The 14,104-nt window shown below is 50.9% G+C and overlaps 1 protein-coding gene across 3 annotated transcripts in view; it reads left to right on the forward strand.

Moving 5' to 3' along the window:
* Nucleotides 1-14,104, forward strand: part of ACSF3 (acyl-CoA synthetase family member 3) — a 69,364-nt gene that overhangs the window by 21,545 nt on the left and 33,715 nt on the right. For all 3 annotated transcript variants that reach the window (XM_008537016.2, XM_070613996.1, XM_070613995.1), the window contains 3 exons: nt 3,586-3,740; nt 5,505-5,650; nt 12,038-12,150. In XM_008537016.2, coding sequence (XP_008535238.2) covers nt 3,586-3,740; nt 5,505-5,650; nt 12,038-12,150 — 414 coding nt within the window. The remainder of the gene's footprint in view (nt 1-3,585; nt 3,741-5,504; nt 5,651-12,037; nt 12,151-14,104) is intronic.

Raw genomic sequence — 14,104 nt, forward strand, 5'->3', positions numbered from 1 at the left:
GTTTCTTGTGTCGGTTTTGGTAAGTTTTTGTTTTTAAAGGAAATTGTCCATTTTGTCAATTTGTCAAATTATTTGGCATAAAGTAGTTTATAGTTTCTCATTATTCTTTCACTGTCTTTATGATCTGTAGTGATGTCTCCTTTAACTGTCTGATTTTATGTTTTCATTCTTTTTTCTTGATCACTCTTGTTTTAGAGGTTTATCAATTTTATTAATCTTTCAAAGAACCAACTTTTTGATGTTGATTTTCCCTAAAGCAGCTGTGCTTTCTATTCCATTAACTTCTATTCCTTATTATTTCCTTCCTGTGTCTTCATGATGCAGCACTGTTACTGTTGCTTTAAACAGTCAGGTCCTTACATTTTAAGATAATTACCTATGTGTTTCTTTCTCTGGTACTCTTCATTTGTTCCTCAGATCTGTGCTTCCCTTCAGCCTATAGTTCTTGTAGTGACAGATTCTCTGTGCTGACGACAAATTCTCTCAGCTTGTTTCACTGAAAATGTTTTTATTACGTCTTCCTTTTTTGAAAAACAGTTCTATCGAGATTTAATTCACGTGCCGTAAAATTCACCTATTGTAAATGATTCAGCAATTTTTAGTAAATTTATAGAGGTGTTCAATCATTGTCTGAATCCCTGCTCCCGTGCCCAGCTCTGGCAACCACTGTCTGCCTCTGCCTCTGTAGATTTTCCTTTCCCGTACATTGCATATGAACGGAATTGTGTAATATGTAGTCTTCTGTGTCTGGCTTCTTTCGTTCTGTAAAACTCTTTGAGTTTCATCTCTGTTGTAGCATGTGTACCAGTCAGTTGTTCCTTGTTTAGCGCCCCATTGTACGGTGTACCCCCTTTGTCCCCCCATTCGCCATTTGATGGGCATTGGACTGTTCCCACTTTTCACCTGTTAAGAATAATGCTGTTGTGAACGTTTGCACACCACTCCTGCGTGGACGTGTTTCCTTTATCTTGTGTAGATGTGCAGGAGTAGTATAGCTGGGTTGTGTGTAAGTTTATGTTTAATGTTTTAAGAAACTGCTAAACCATTTTACATAGTGGCTGTAATTTTTGCATTCTCACCAGCAGTGTATGAGGGTTCCAGTTTCTCCACATCCTCACCAACACTCGTTAACTGGTTTTTAAATTATTATTATAGCTGTGCTAGTAGATATGAAGTGGTATCTCATTGTGGTTTCAATTTTCATTTCCCTGATGACTAATGATGTTGAGCATTTTTCATGGTCTTATTTGCATCCATTTATCTTTGGTGAACTGTCTATTCAGATCTTTTGCCCATTTTTAAATTGGGTTATCTTATTACTGAGTTATATGAGTTCCTCATATATTCTGGATACAAGTCCTTTATCAGATATACGGTTTTGCAGATATTTTCTCCCAGTCTGGCTTATCTTTTACTTTTCTTAATAGTATTTTTTGAAACACATTTTTAATTTTGATGAAGTCTTTTATCAATTTTTTGATTTCATAGATCACGCTTTTGGTATCATATCTAAGAAACCTTTCCTTAACCAAAGGTCATAAAGATTTCCTCCTGTGTTTTTTCCTGGATGTTTTATACTTTTAGCTCAGATGTTCGGGTCTCTGATCCTCTTTGGGTTAATTTTTGTGTATGGTGAGGTAAGGGTCTAAAATTCATCTTTCTGCATGTGGATGTTCAGTTGTCTCAGCACTATTTCTTGAGGATTATCCTTTCCGCCATTGAAGTGACTTGGCTCCTTTGTCAAAAATCACTTGGCCCTCAGCGTGTTGGTTTATTTCTGGACCCTCGTCTGTTCTGTTCATCTATATGTCTGATCTTAGACCAGGATCACGCCGCATTGATCACTGTTGCTTTAGAGTAAGTTCTAGAGTTGGGAGGGGTAAGTCCTCCCCCTTTATTCTTCCTTTTCACATTTGTTTTGGGTCTTCTGGGTTCCTTGCCTTTCCATGTAAATTGTAGGGTCAGCTTGTAAATTTCTGCGGCATGGAGCTTGCTGGGGTTTGGGTAGGAATGCATTGACGCTGTAGCTCAGTTTGGGGAGAGTTGCCATCTTAACAATACTGAGTCTTCCGATCCATGAGCGTGTTCTCTGCTCTCAGTCTTCTGGTGACCACCGTCACAGCATCTGAGATTGCTTCCTTTGTGCATCGCGCACTCTGTTCCTTTGTCTTTTCTTTCGTGTCTCTACTTCAGTTTAGATCATTTCCATTTCCTTTATCTTTTCTTCTCCTGCTTCTAGTTGGTGAAGTCTGTTCAATGAATTCTTCGTTTCAGATAATATATTTTTCAGTTTTATAATGATTCTTTTTTGTAATTCCAGTTCTCTGGTGAAATCCTTGATTTTCCCTCATTTTGTTCATCTTTTCTTCTAAATTCCTTAGCCTATTTATTGTAATTGTTTTAAATTACTTGTCTGATAATTCCTACATCTGCATCTTCTGAGGGTCTGCTTCTTTTGGCGCTTTTTTCTTAATCATGGGCCACATTTTTCTGTTTCCTTACGTGCTTTGTGATTCTGGGGGGATGCCAGTCATTGTCCTCAAAAGGATGATGTTATTTGTGCCCGCAGAGGCATGCCTTTCCTCTGTCTAGCAGCTGAGGTGAGGAGCTAGTGATTTCCATCCAGTTAGGAATCGGGCCGGGCTGGGCTGGGCTGCGGCGTTCATTCCATTCATCCATGTCTCACATGTCGTCGGGGCGAGATCCGTGTGTACAACATACTGAGCACCCAGTGCCATGAGCTCTGCTCTGCATCTGACCGTGGGCTCACCCGGTGGCACCACAGTGTAAGAGCCACATAGTGAGCCTGACATGCCAGCTTTTCTTGAAGATTAGCGTTCACACACAAGTACTTTAACTGGTGAGAAACTTGAAGCATCTTTGTGTGTGTGTGTGTGTGTGTGTGTGTGTGAGGAAGATTGACCCTGAGCTAACATCTGTGCCAGTCCTCCTCTATTCTGCATGTGGGACACTGCCACAGCATGGCTTGATGAGTGGTGTGTAGGTCTGTGCCTGGGATCCGAACCAGCAAAGCCCTGCCTGCCAAAAGCAGAGCACGCGAACCTAACCACTACACCACTGGGCCAGCCCCTGAAGCGTCTTTACATTAAAACAGGAAGCATCTTTTATGGAGTAAAATATAAAATTCCTGTGACTTTTTCCAGTAAAATAGAAGATATCGTCCATTCACCATCGTTGCGTGCCCATCTGCCTGGCGTTGCGCTGACTCGCAGGCTCGCGGGTGGCCACGTGGAAGAGCCTGAGGCGCCACATCTCTCTTGACGGCAGATCTGAGGCCAGAACCTGCCCCTGCTCTTCGTCCTTGAATCCGCCCCTCCTCACAGTTCACCCAAGGCCGGACCTGAATGTCTCCTGGCACAGTGTGGTTTCCGGGGGGGCCAGAGGCTTGTGTCACCCTGTAAAAGTGAGACGCCCTTTTGGATGGCAGCCGCTTGCAGAGACTTTACTGCTTAAGGAAGGGAGAGGCCTCGTGAAGAACAGCCTTCCTGGAACCTGGTGTCCGCACACATCTGCCTGTGGGTTTAGTTCTAATCTTTTCGCTATATCCTTCCTTTTCTTTTTTAGGTTTGGGAAAAGTTCTTAAGTTCTGAAACTCCACGGATTAATGTGTTTATGGCAGTGCCTACAATATACACCAAGCTGATGGATTATTATGACAAACATTTCACCCAGCCTCATGTCCAGGATTTTGTGCGTGCAGTTTGTGAAGAAAAAATTAGGTAAATGAAAACAATCCACTTTCCCATCCAGAAAGTCGTTATTAAAGATCAGACAGTATAACTTATTTTTAATAAATCAGTTGTACTAAGTTTTAGGAAGCAGTGTATTCCATTTCCTTTAAAATCTGTGCCTATATATCATGTCTACCAATCGATATTCTATGTCTGTATTCCCTGTAGATCTGTCTGGGCTCCGTATCTGGTCCATCCCTCTCTCTATCTCTGTGTATATCTGTATTCTCTATCTCTATCTCTATTCCATCTGACTGTGTGTCTGTCTTGTGGTTGAGTCTGAAGGACGAGGGTGAGGGCAGTGAACTGACCCTCTCACTCCCGTCCTTTCTGACTCCCCATCTGCGCCGCTCTTCCCCCCACCCGCTGTGTGTCATTTCTCTGCACTGCAGTCTGTGGCTCCTGGCGCCCCCTCCTCGATCCCGTACACTCCCTGACAGAGAGGCGCTGAGTCTTTGGGTCCTTCTGTGGTGGGAGGTTGCTCTGCGTTCCCTTGTGAACCTGTAGACACAGCAAGTTCTCTCCCTGCTCGTTGGTAGAGTGTGACCCGCTCAGTGCACAACCAAGAGAGCAGCTTGGTGAGTTTTTGCAGGCCAACAACGCACGTTGCCAGAGAGTCATGACAAGCTGTGCCTGTGGTGAGCACAGCCTTTCACACTACAGCGAGCGAGCTGCTAGGAAACGTGCGTTTAGACTTTTCAGTGTGTTTCCGTGCGTGTACCTGTGGCCTCTGCGCCGCTCCGTGCTTCTGATTCCTTGTCCTTCAGAAGAGCGCAGGAGGGCACCTTGGTTTCCCGGAGAGCATTCTGGATCATCCAAGACAAATATTTGCTGCTGCTGCTGTGATGGTGCTCCACCATTCCTGTACTCCTGTCGTGTAGATGTTCTGGTGGAGCCAGAACCCTCTTCTGATGGCGCCTGCTGCCCGCGCCCTCCTAGCCCAGCCTCTTGTGGCATTGTGGGATTGGGCAGCTGTTGATGACAGTGTCTGATGTGCGGGCCACCAGTACAGGAGCAGGATTAGCACCACATTCTACCCAAATCTAAGGAACCGAGGGCAAGACTGAGATCAGAGAGAGGAAGTCAGGGTGACTCCTGGGTGACAGAGGCCTTTGGACTCACTGGTGCAGGCTCATGGTGGGGAAGGTCCCCGTGCGCTGTACACCCTTGTGGGGAAGTGCAGTGGTGGTTACTCTCCAACTCCCACCAGAAACAAAAGTGTTGTCTTTGTACACATAATGCTGAAGGGACGTGGTATACGCCAAGGCACAGAGGAGCTCTCAAGGTTATGCAGTGTCATTGTCACCATTATGAGCCTGTTAGCCCGAGACGGTGTGAAGGACCTCTGCCTGTGTCCCCCAGCTGTGCTGTCTCCTTTCTCTGCCCCACCTACTCCTCAGACCTGGTAGCATTTTATCTATAAACTAAATTTTGTCGTCATCACCTTATTATGATTGTTGCTGTCATTTAGGATTGTTTGTGCACAGCATAGTACTTGCAAATAGTGCCACCAAAGACCTTAAAATTATTTTTTTCTTTTACCTTGATTACACATTCCTTTTGAAGACGTATTTACATTCTGAAGTATGCCCAACAAATTCTTTTCAAAGAACAAAGTTAAATTTTAGCCCCAACTACAGTTTTTATTACGAATGTTAAAATAGTGATGTTGGACAAAGGATATTCTTTATGGTGCTGAAGAAGTGGAGTCATGTCTGAGAAGCTAAGGCTGCCTCTGGTTGTGCCGGGTAGGTTGATGGTTTCGGGATCGGCCGCCCTGCCCCTGCCTGTGCTGGAGAAGTGGAAGAACATCACAGGCCACACTCTGCTGGAGAGGTACGGGATGACGGAGATCGGCATGGCCCTGTCCAACCCCCTGACCGCAGCCCGCCTGCCAGGTATGAGCAGTGCCCCCAGCCGTGTCTTCTCCCTCTGCTCTGAGCTGCTCAGGTGGGCCAGTCTGGGGAATGCTGCCCCATCCATGGGGGCCAGGAGAGCCTGTTCTCTCTGGCACTCACTTTTCTCCCAAGTGGCTGGTCAAGGACAATGTTTTTGTGTCCTTCTCGGGTGACTTGGGAGGACAAGTGGGAAGAATGGGAGCCAGTGGAAACTGTGTGCTCAGCAGAGTGCCTCCTAGGGCCAGGTGCTGCTCCCGTCCAGGCACCCTGTGCCACTCAAGGCTGGTGGCAGCAGGACAGACGGCTAATGTGGAGGCAAGGGATGAGGGGACCCTCCCCCGTGCTTGGTGACTGTGTGCCCTGGATGACCTGCTGCTCTGGACAGGAGTTCCTGACCTTTGGTCTTCCTGTCCAGCCTTCTCCGAGACGTTCTGCTCTGACTTTCATTTAAACAGACTTCACGTCCTGGGCCTTTAACAGGGCATCTGCGAGCAGAGCCCGAGGCCTGAGACTGGAACGTGTTTTGTGCTGTTCCCGGCCTTTCTTTCGTCCTCGCCATAAGTCCCCTCCAGTGTGTCCAAAGCACAAGAGAGAGCTCAGGTGGAAGTAAAATAATTCCGTATCTGTAATTATATCCGTACATCCATTTATCTTGCACAAACACTAAAATTCGCCTTTCTCACGTTCACTTCTGAGTTATCAAAAACACACGTGGTCATGTAGCCGCTGTCACATCAAGATATAGAAGGGTTTAATTGCTTCAAAGCCTCCCCCCTTTGGTGGTCAGCACCTCCTGCACCCCAGGGCCGGACCAGCGCTTTCCTGCTTTCTCTTCTTGTAGTCGTGCTTCTGGAGTGCCATACAACTGAATCCTACAGGATGTGGCCTTTTGGGTCTGGCTCTTCTCACTTAGCAAGACGTGTCTGACACTCATCCGTGTCAGCACGTGTTCCTTTCCATTGCCGAGTAGTATCCCGTGGTGTGGATGGGCCCCCATTTGTTAACCTGTCACCAGCTAAAGGATGCTGGGCTGCATCCAGTTTGGACAATCACCAGTAGGGCTGACAGTTAGCGTTCCTGTGCAGGCTTTTGTGTGAACATGTCTTTGTTTCTCGTGAGTAAACGCCTCGGAGTGGGATTGCTGGGTCAGAGGTGGGTGCGTGCTTGCTTAACTTTCTGAGAAGCTGCCAGACCATCTCCAGAAGAGCCCCTGCTGTAGGGGTGGTCTTACCCCATTGACAGAAGGGGAGACTGAGGTTGTGAGGGACTGCCTAACATGCCCAAGGCCACCCGGCTGTAAGTGACGGAGTGGACATTCGCACTGTTAGACTGCAACACCCATTTTGCTGGGGGCACAGCGGCACAACAGACGACCTTATTTGGAGGAAGATAGAGGGGGCAAAATGATGGACAGGGAGTCTTCTGGGCCTTAATTACAAGAGCAAACACAAGGCTGAGAAGCCAAGACCAGGAGCTGGGACAGGATGGAGTGAGCAAAGGGTGATGCGTGGACTAACTGGGGATTGAGATGGGGACCATCTCTGCCTGCGGGAAGGAGACATAGGGACCGTTTGCAGGCAATGTTAAAGTGCAGGTCAGATGGTGGAGGCAGAATCCTCAGGTGAGCTGGCAGAGCAGTCACCCTGGACAGAGGTACACAGAGAGGGTCCCCGACTGAACTGGCCACCTCCAGCTCCCTCTGTGGAAGGTGGAACCCAAAGACTCTGAAACCCAGGGTTTATTGGGCAAGAAATTAGAGTGCAGAAATTCTTGAATCTTAAATTATGGCTGCAGCTCCTATTCAGGCCTCAAAGACAGTGTGTGTGACATCAGAACGCAGGCTGGGCGTGGTCTCCCTTCTGTACACCGGAATCAGACATCCATGATTTTTTTCTTGTCTGTAAAGCAAGCCTCTAACAGTCGAGCACAGTGCCATGTCTGTGGTTTGGAAAAAAGTAGCCTTCAACATTAAATTCAGGAGTGCTACATGAAGATCCCTCAGGTGCCATCTCTGAGAGTTGTTTCTGGAGAAATCAGCCTGAGGAGGTTCTCTGGGTGCCTCGGTGTCTTCTCAGTGTGCCTTGGCTCCTGGGTTGGGCTTGTTCCAGCTGGAGGCTCTGGACTTGTGTTAGAGCCTGGCCTGTGTCCCATTTGCACTCAAGACACAGCTGTGCTGCCCCTCCTGGGCGCCCCCATGCCTGCTCCCAGCACAGGGGTCGTTTCTGGCAGCCCCTTCCTCTTGCTGCCCACGCAACCTGTGAGCATTACTCCTACCATCCCCCAAACGACCACCAGGATTCATTTAAAGGTTCTGGAAACCTGGTGGGGGCGTGGAAGGGCAAGGGCATCCTCAGAGGAGGGGCACGCTGTGTGAAGGAGGGACATTGCCGAGGGGTGAGTGCTGAGTGGGATCCTCCGATCTTTCATTCTCTGCATCCCATGTGGTTACCGTGAAGGGAGATGAATAATTCATGGCCAAGCACCACTGGGCCTAATCAGGCTCTAATTGGAGGTTGAGATCAGAGGCGCTAATGGCTCCTGCAGCGGGACTCCAGCGTTGACAGGAGCTCCAGGACCTTATCAGCCTGTTCCCATTCTCTCGGGACCAGCTGCAGAGCAGCCTCGCTCCCCAGACACTGGACAGAGCCACAGGCCAATTAAAGTTATCGGGGAAGAGCTGACAACTGTTTTAAAGAGAGGCAGAAGAATGACATGCCACTTCTGACTGTGGCCAGCCCTGCTGCCCAGGTGGACGCTAGGAGTGCCGCACTGTCCGCATGGTACAGGAGGGGGCGCTGTCCACATGGATCCTAGGAGGATGGCTGCTGCCCAGGTGACCCTACTCTGCCCCGGGCAGCTCAGGGGTGTTTCGGCGCTCCATGGCTGCCCCTCCCTGGCTGCAGTCTCCTCTCTGTGGACCTCACTTTAACAGGTCACAGGCCTGTGAAACTCAAGTCGTTGTTTCTGCCTAGAGATTTTAATTCTATTGTGTTTGTGATTTCCTAATTAATTAAGATTCTGTCAGCACTTTCGTTATAGATTTTCTTAACGGTTTGTAACTTTCACTGCTGAGAGGGGAGGAAAGGCCTTACTGAGCAGGACAGAGAGGGGCTGGAGCCCGGGAAGGAAAGGAGAAAGCAGTGGATTGAAAGGCAGGTGAGCAGGCAGTGAGGGGGAGCCTGGAGGTCCCTCTTCTGATAGGAAATATATGTTAGTCTTTGTCCGAATTCCTGGCATAGAGCTCCTAAAACCCTTGGAATTTCCTAGGTGATAAAGATGTCTTTTGTTATTCCTAACGAGCCCCTCCAACGGTACCCCAGTCTGTGTTAATGAGGTGACTTTGGAAAGTCCCTAAGGAGGGGGGCTGGCTGCCAGGAGAACCAGCCAGTGATTAGAGGGTTGGAACTTTCAGCCCCCGCTTCCCACCTCTGGGGACGGGACTGGAGGTTGAGTCACTCACCCATGGGCAGTGCTTTACTCAATCGTCCCTGCATAATGGAGCCTCCATAACACCCTGAACATGCTGGTGGACTCGTGGAGGGGCTGGGAGGGTGGTGTCTGAAGGACATGAGAGCTTGGAGCCCTTTCCCCATGCCTCACCCTCGGCATCCCTTCCGTCCGCTCTTCCTGAGTCCTGTCCTTTGTAATGAACCGGTGACCTAGGAAGTAAACTAATTCCTGGGTTCTGTGGGCCACTCTATCGGGTTATTGACCCGGAGCAGGGGGTCGTGGGAACCTCCGATTTGTAGCCAAGCCAGAAGTTGTGGGCGACCTGGGGACACACCACTTGTGACTGGCGTCTTGGAGGGCAGGCAGCCTTGTGCGATCGGCGCCCTGAACCTTCTCCACACACTGCCCAACAGCCATTGCAGGTGGTCAGACGGCCTGGGGTGGCCATGTGCCTCCCCTGCCATGAGGCCAGCTGCGAAGCTCCACACGGCTCCGTTTGCCACACATAGCTCGTGGCATCCAGGGCCTGGAAGGAGCCTCTGCTTCCTTCCTTCTGGGGAGGTGAGCGCAGGCTCACGCTTGAGGAGACATCGCTGTCGGACAGGGCTCGGGGCCGGAGCAGGTGTCACCCCGCTGCTGAGACGGGAGCTCAGAAGGAAGGGAAGAAGAGCGGGCTTTACTTCTGTGAGGCGGTTGGTCCTGTGTAAGATTCTATACTCCAGTTGATGAAGTGCCTCCTGATGAAGTCATCACACTCTGCCTGATTGCTCAAGGTGTGTTCGTGGAGCTCTTTATCTCTGGCAGGCACTTGAAGAAATCCTATCTGACCAGTCTCGGAAGGTAATAAATCAGTTTGCAGTGTCTGATGTTTTCTCACTGTTTGCACTAATCAGCCTTCCCAGCACCGCTCCACCTCCTTCAAGCAGAAGGAACCGTTCTCTGGATGTGGATATGGGGCGGCATCAGCCCAGCAGGGCCTGCACAGCCGGGAGGCCCGGGTCGGCATGGTGTCAGGTCAGCGTGGCCTGGCTCAGCGTCCCGCTTGGCCTCGGCCCCACCTCCTACATGTGGCCTTTCTCCTCTGCACTTTATCTGCCCAGTTCCTCCCTTAAACCTTTTGTTCTGTGGCTTTTATACCCACACTTACATTATAAATTACGACCACACACTGTGGTCACGAAGGGCTAACACCAGGGTAGCCTGCTGAAGTCTGTCAGTAACACACGAGCAATTGGGAGCCACCTGAAGACCTTGGGCCCCAGCCAGGTCGCTGTGCCCGTGCGTCTGTTGGTCCTCATCAGACCGTGAGGTCAGGGAGCTGCAGTGTAGAGGACAGGAGGTAAACCTGTCACTGAACAGAGACCTGCCGGGAAAGGGCTCATTTAACCTGGAACAGATAACCACCTCGAGATCACCTGGAAACTTCATCGCAGGTGCGTGGAGTGGCAGCTGGGCTTCACTGTGCCCAGGGTTGTGCTGATAGGCCTGCTGGGTCAGAGGGCTGGGGTTGGAGCCCCCTCTGCACTCACAGGCTCATTCTTGTCTCTGGTCCTCAGACTTGTCTGCACACTGGAGGTGAGACACCCCCACTTCCAGGCTGTCTTGAGTCTTGAGTGTCCTGGCGCCTGTGCCACTGCCAGCTCTGAGTAGACGGATCACCAAGAAGAGATGGGAGGGCTCCTGTTCTGTGGTTCCTTTTATATGAATGTCCGGAGCAGGCAAATCCACAGATAGAAAGCAGATTAGTGGTTGCTGGGGCTGGGGAGTAAGGAGTGGCTGCTGACGGGCATGAGTTTCCTTCTTGGTGATGAGAATGTTCTGGAGCTAGGTGGTAACAGTGGTTCCACAATGTTGTGAATGTGCTAAGTGTCGCTGAACTGCACTTTATGATGGTTAATTGTATCTTATATGAATTTCAGTTTAACTTAAAAAATCTTTGGAAGCAAAACGTAGAAAAAAGAAGCGGGGATGGGAGGATGCTGGTCCATCTGCTTCCTGCTGGGACAGGGACACGGCTTTCTGACCAGAGTTGAGGTGTGAGGCCTCCAGGGCGTGGGACAGCAGAGAGCTCCCGAAGGCTGTGGGGCCCAGGCCTCACCCCCAGGACCTCAGAGGCCAAAGACAGGCGATGGGGATGGGATGGCGCTGGTCTAGCAGAACAAGACTGACGTAGCAGAGCTCGTGGCGAGTGGACAGGGCATCCGAGAATACTGAGTGTCTGCAGAGTTTGCTGAGTCAGGCTCCCGAACGATCGTCCCGAACAGCTCCTCCCTGATTCTGCGGTTGGAGTAGAGGGCCTGAGACCCTGAAGTGAATTCCACAGGTGCCAAGTGTCTGATCTCGGGACCTCTGCCCTGCCTCACTCCTTTGTTATGATGACTGTGGGGCACGGCCAGGCCACCTGCCCTCACCTATGCAGGTCCCGAGTTGGATTGTAAGCTGGCCACACACGCTGGAGTGAACACACTGAACCAACCATGGCGCCAAATAAGGACCCAGCATGTGGCAGTGTCCCCCTCCCATGTGGTGCCTGCTCACCGCCTGCTTGCCGGCACTACTCCTCCCTCTTGGACCTTCTCTGCACAGTGCACCTCAGTGCCGTTGTTGGGGACAGTCCGCGATCCGTGCCCATAATGCTCATCAGGTGCTAGAATAAAAATGGAAGCAGTCCCAGCATCCAGTCTGGGTGCCAGGAGGCCCTCCCAAGACGACTTGAAGTCTCTGGGGCATTCAGAGCCAGGCCTCAATGCCGCCGGTAGCTGCTGCGGCCAGGGCAGCCACTGTGCGCACTGCTTGGGCTCCGTACCCTTGGCTCTTGGGTCTTCTCCCGCCTGCGAGACGTCCAGGCAGGTCCAAACACCTCGGGCGTGTGGTCCTGTCCTTGGGGATCTCTCTGACTCTGCCTCCTTTTCTCCTATGTTTATCCTCTCCCTGCAGGTTCTGTGGGGACTCCGCTGCCAGGCGTCGAGGTACGCATTGTCTCAGAAAACCCACAGAAGGAGGGCTACCCCTATATCCTGCACGCGGAAGGAAACGAGAAGGAGACTAAGGTGAGCCTCTCTGTTCTTGGCTCATGGCACAAGGGTCGCAGAGGTCACAGGCCAGTCACAGAGGTTCAGGGTCTCTCTGCTTTGGAGGTAGAGTCCCCACTGCCCTGCTGGACAACAGGGATGCCGGCTGATGTTTACTGAGGGCGCCTGCTGGTGTTTCCTGAATTGCCCATGGACGGTGTAGAGGGAGCTGAGGCCCAGCTGTGCCCCGACCTCCAGTGCTCAGTCTGGCTCCTCCCCAGGCTCCGTCCACTGGGGACACTTTGAGGCAGATGGTGACAGCTTGGCTAAGGACAGCCCAAGTTAAAACAGAGGTCGTTGTCAGCAGGATCTGGTTAGAAATACTGTGCTGGCTGGACCCTGGCGCCCACTCAGAGCAGACTCTAACACAAACTCCCAGGGCTGGTGTGTCCAGTGCCACCAGCCTCACCGAGGCCCTTCAGGCAGCTTCACACAGCCCTGTAAATGAAGTTACCCACTTTTGCTGAAATCACTGGTGGCTCCCTCTTAGTTCCTGTTATTCTAAAATCGACAAGGGTGGAGAAGAAAGGCATGTGGGCTGTTGTCTCGCTTCCATGAGGGTTTTAGTAGCTACAGATCTGCCAATCGTCAGTGAGCAGGAGTCACACAGAAGTTTGTGGATTAGTAGGAAATGGAATTGTGATTTAAAAGGAAGTTATTTTCCCTACAGCTGATGTCCGTTTTAGACATCACATGTAGTTGATTTCTGTTACTCTGAGGTTTTAAAGGATGAAAAAGTAGTGGGTCCTCATTTTGCATTTTTTCTGTTTGGTTTTGTTTTGTTTTTCTTTTGTGAGTAAGATTTTCCCTGAGCTTACATCTGTTGCCGATCCTCCTCTTTTTCGCTTGAGGAAGATTAGCTCTGAGCTAACATCTGTGCCGATCTTCCTCTACTTTGTTTGTGGGACGCCACCACAGCACAGCTTATGAGTGGTGTAGGTCCACACCTGGGATCTGAACCCGAGAACTCGTGCCGCCAAAGCAGAACGCATGGAACTTTAACCACTTGGCCATGGGGCTGGCCCCTCTCACATTTTCTTGTTTGTGAGCACTCTTGGGCCCACTCGGTCTCTCTCAGCCTTGCACCTCCTCTGGGGCCTTGAGTCTCACACCTGAGACAGGAGGGTTGGTGAGATGGTTGTTGAGCATTTCTCTTGAGTGAATAGCTGGAACTTGGTGGTTTTAGTGTAATTTTATGAACATTTGTAGAATGACATCAAGAGAGGACCGTAGGAAGCCTCTCACCTGGTGGGTCCCCCACACCCAGACCCCAGCCTGTGTGGAGGGTCCACCCGCAGCACCTCACTGAGCTCTTGCTCTCTCAGCCTCTCCTCCTGGACATGACAGGCCTCCAGATCTGCCCTCGCTCCCCTCCACGGTGTGTGGGCCCACTTCCATGCTACCCTCAGGTGGAGCCCCACCCTCATCAGGGTGGCCTCGAGGTCCTGAGCCATAGCTGTCACTCCCTGACCACCCTCTGCCTGGGCTCTTGCCTCTGCCCAGCTGGTCCAGGGCTGTCAGCCACACTCACACCTTGGGGTCCTTTTCTGGCCCTCCACCCATGCTCTGCAGCCCCCTCTGTCTCCTTTGGACTCCTGCTCACACTCAGGTCACTGCCCCAGCGTCCAGCGGTCCAGCCCTCCCTGCAGCAACAGGCTGCCTTCCCCACTGGATGCTCAGCCTGTGTGCTGGGTCAGGGATGGCCAGTGGAGAGCGAGGGCTGGGGTGTGGTTCTGGGGACACACTCCGTCAGGAGGTCCCCAGCAGAGAGGGGAGCCATGGGGGCATGTGGATCAGTCAGACGTAGCAACACAGGTGGCATCGTGGGCTACTGCACTGCCCACCTCCAGCTGCTGGTCACCTGATGGCTTGGCCTCCGTGTGCACCTGTTCTGCTGGAACTGGTGGAGATGCTGCCAGAGAGAAGGGATGGG

This window comes from Equus przewalskii, chromosome 3 (assembly GCF_037783145.1).
Source record: "Equus przewalskii isolate Varuska chromosome 3, EquPr2, whole genome shotgun sequence".
NCBI lineage: Eukaryota > Metazoa > Chordata > Mammalia > Perissodactyla > Equidae > Equus > Equus przewalskii.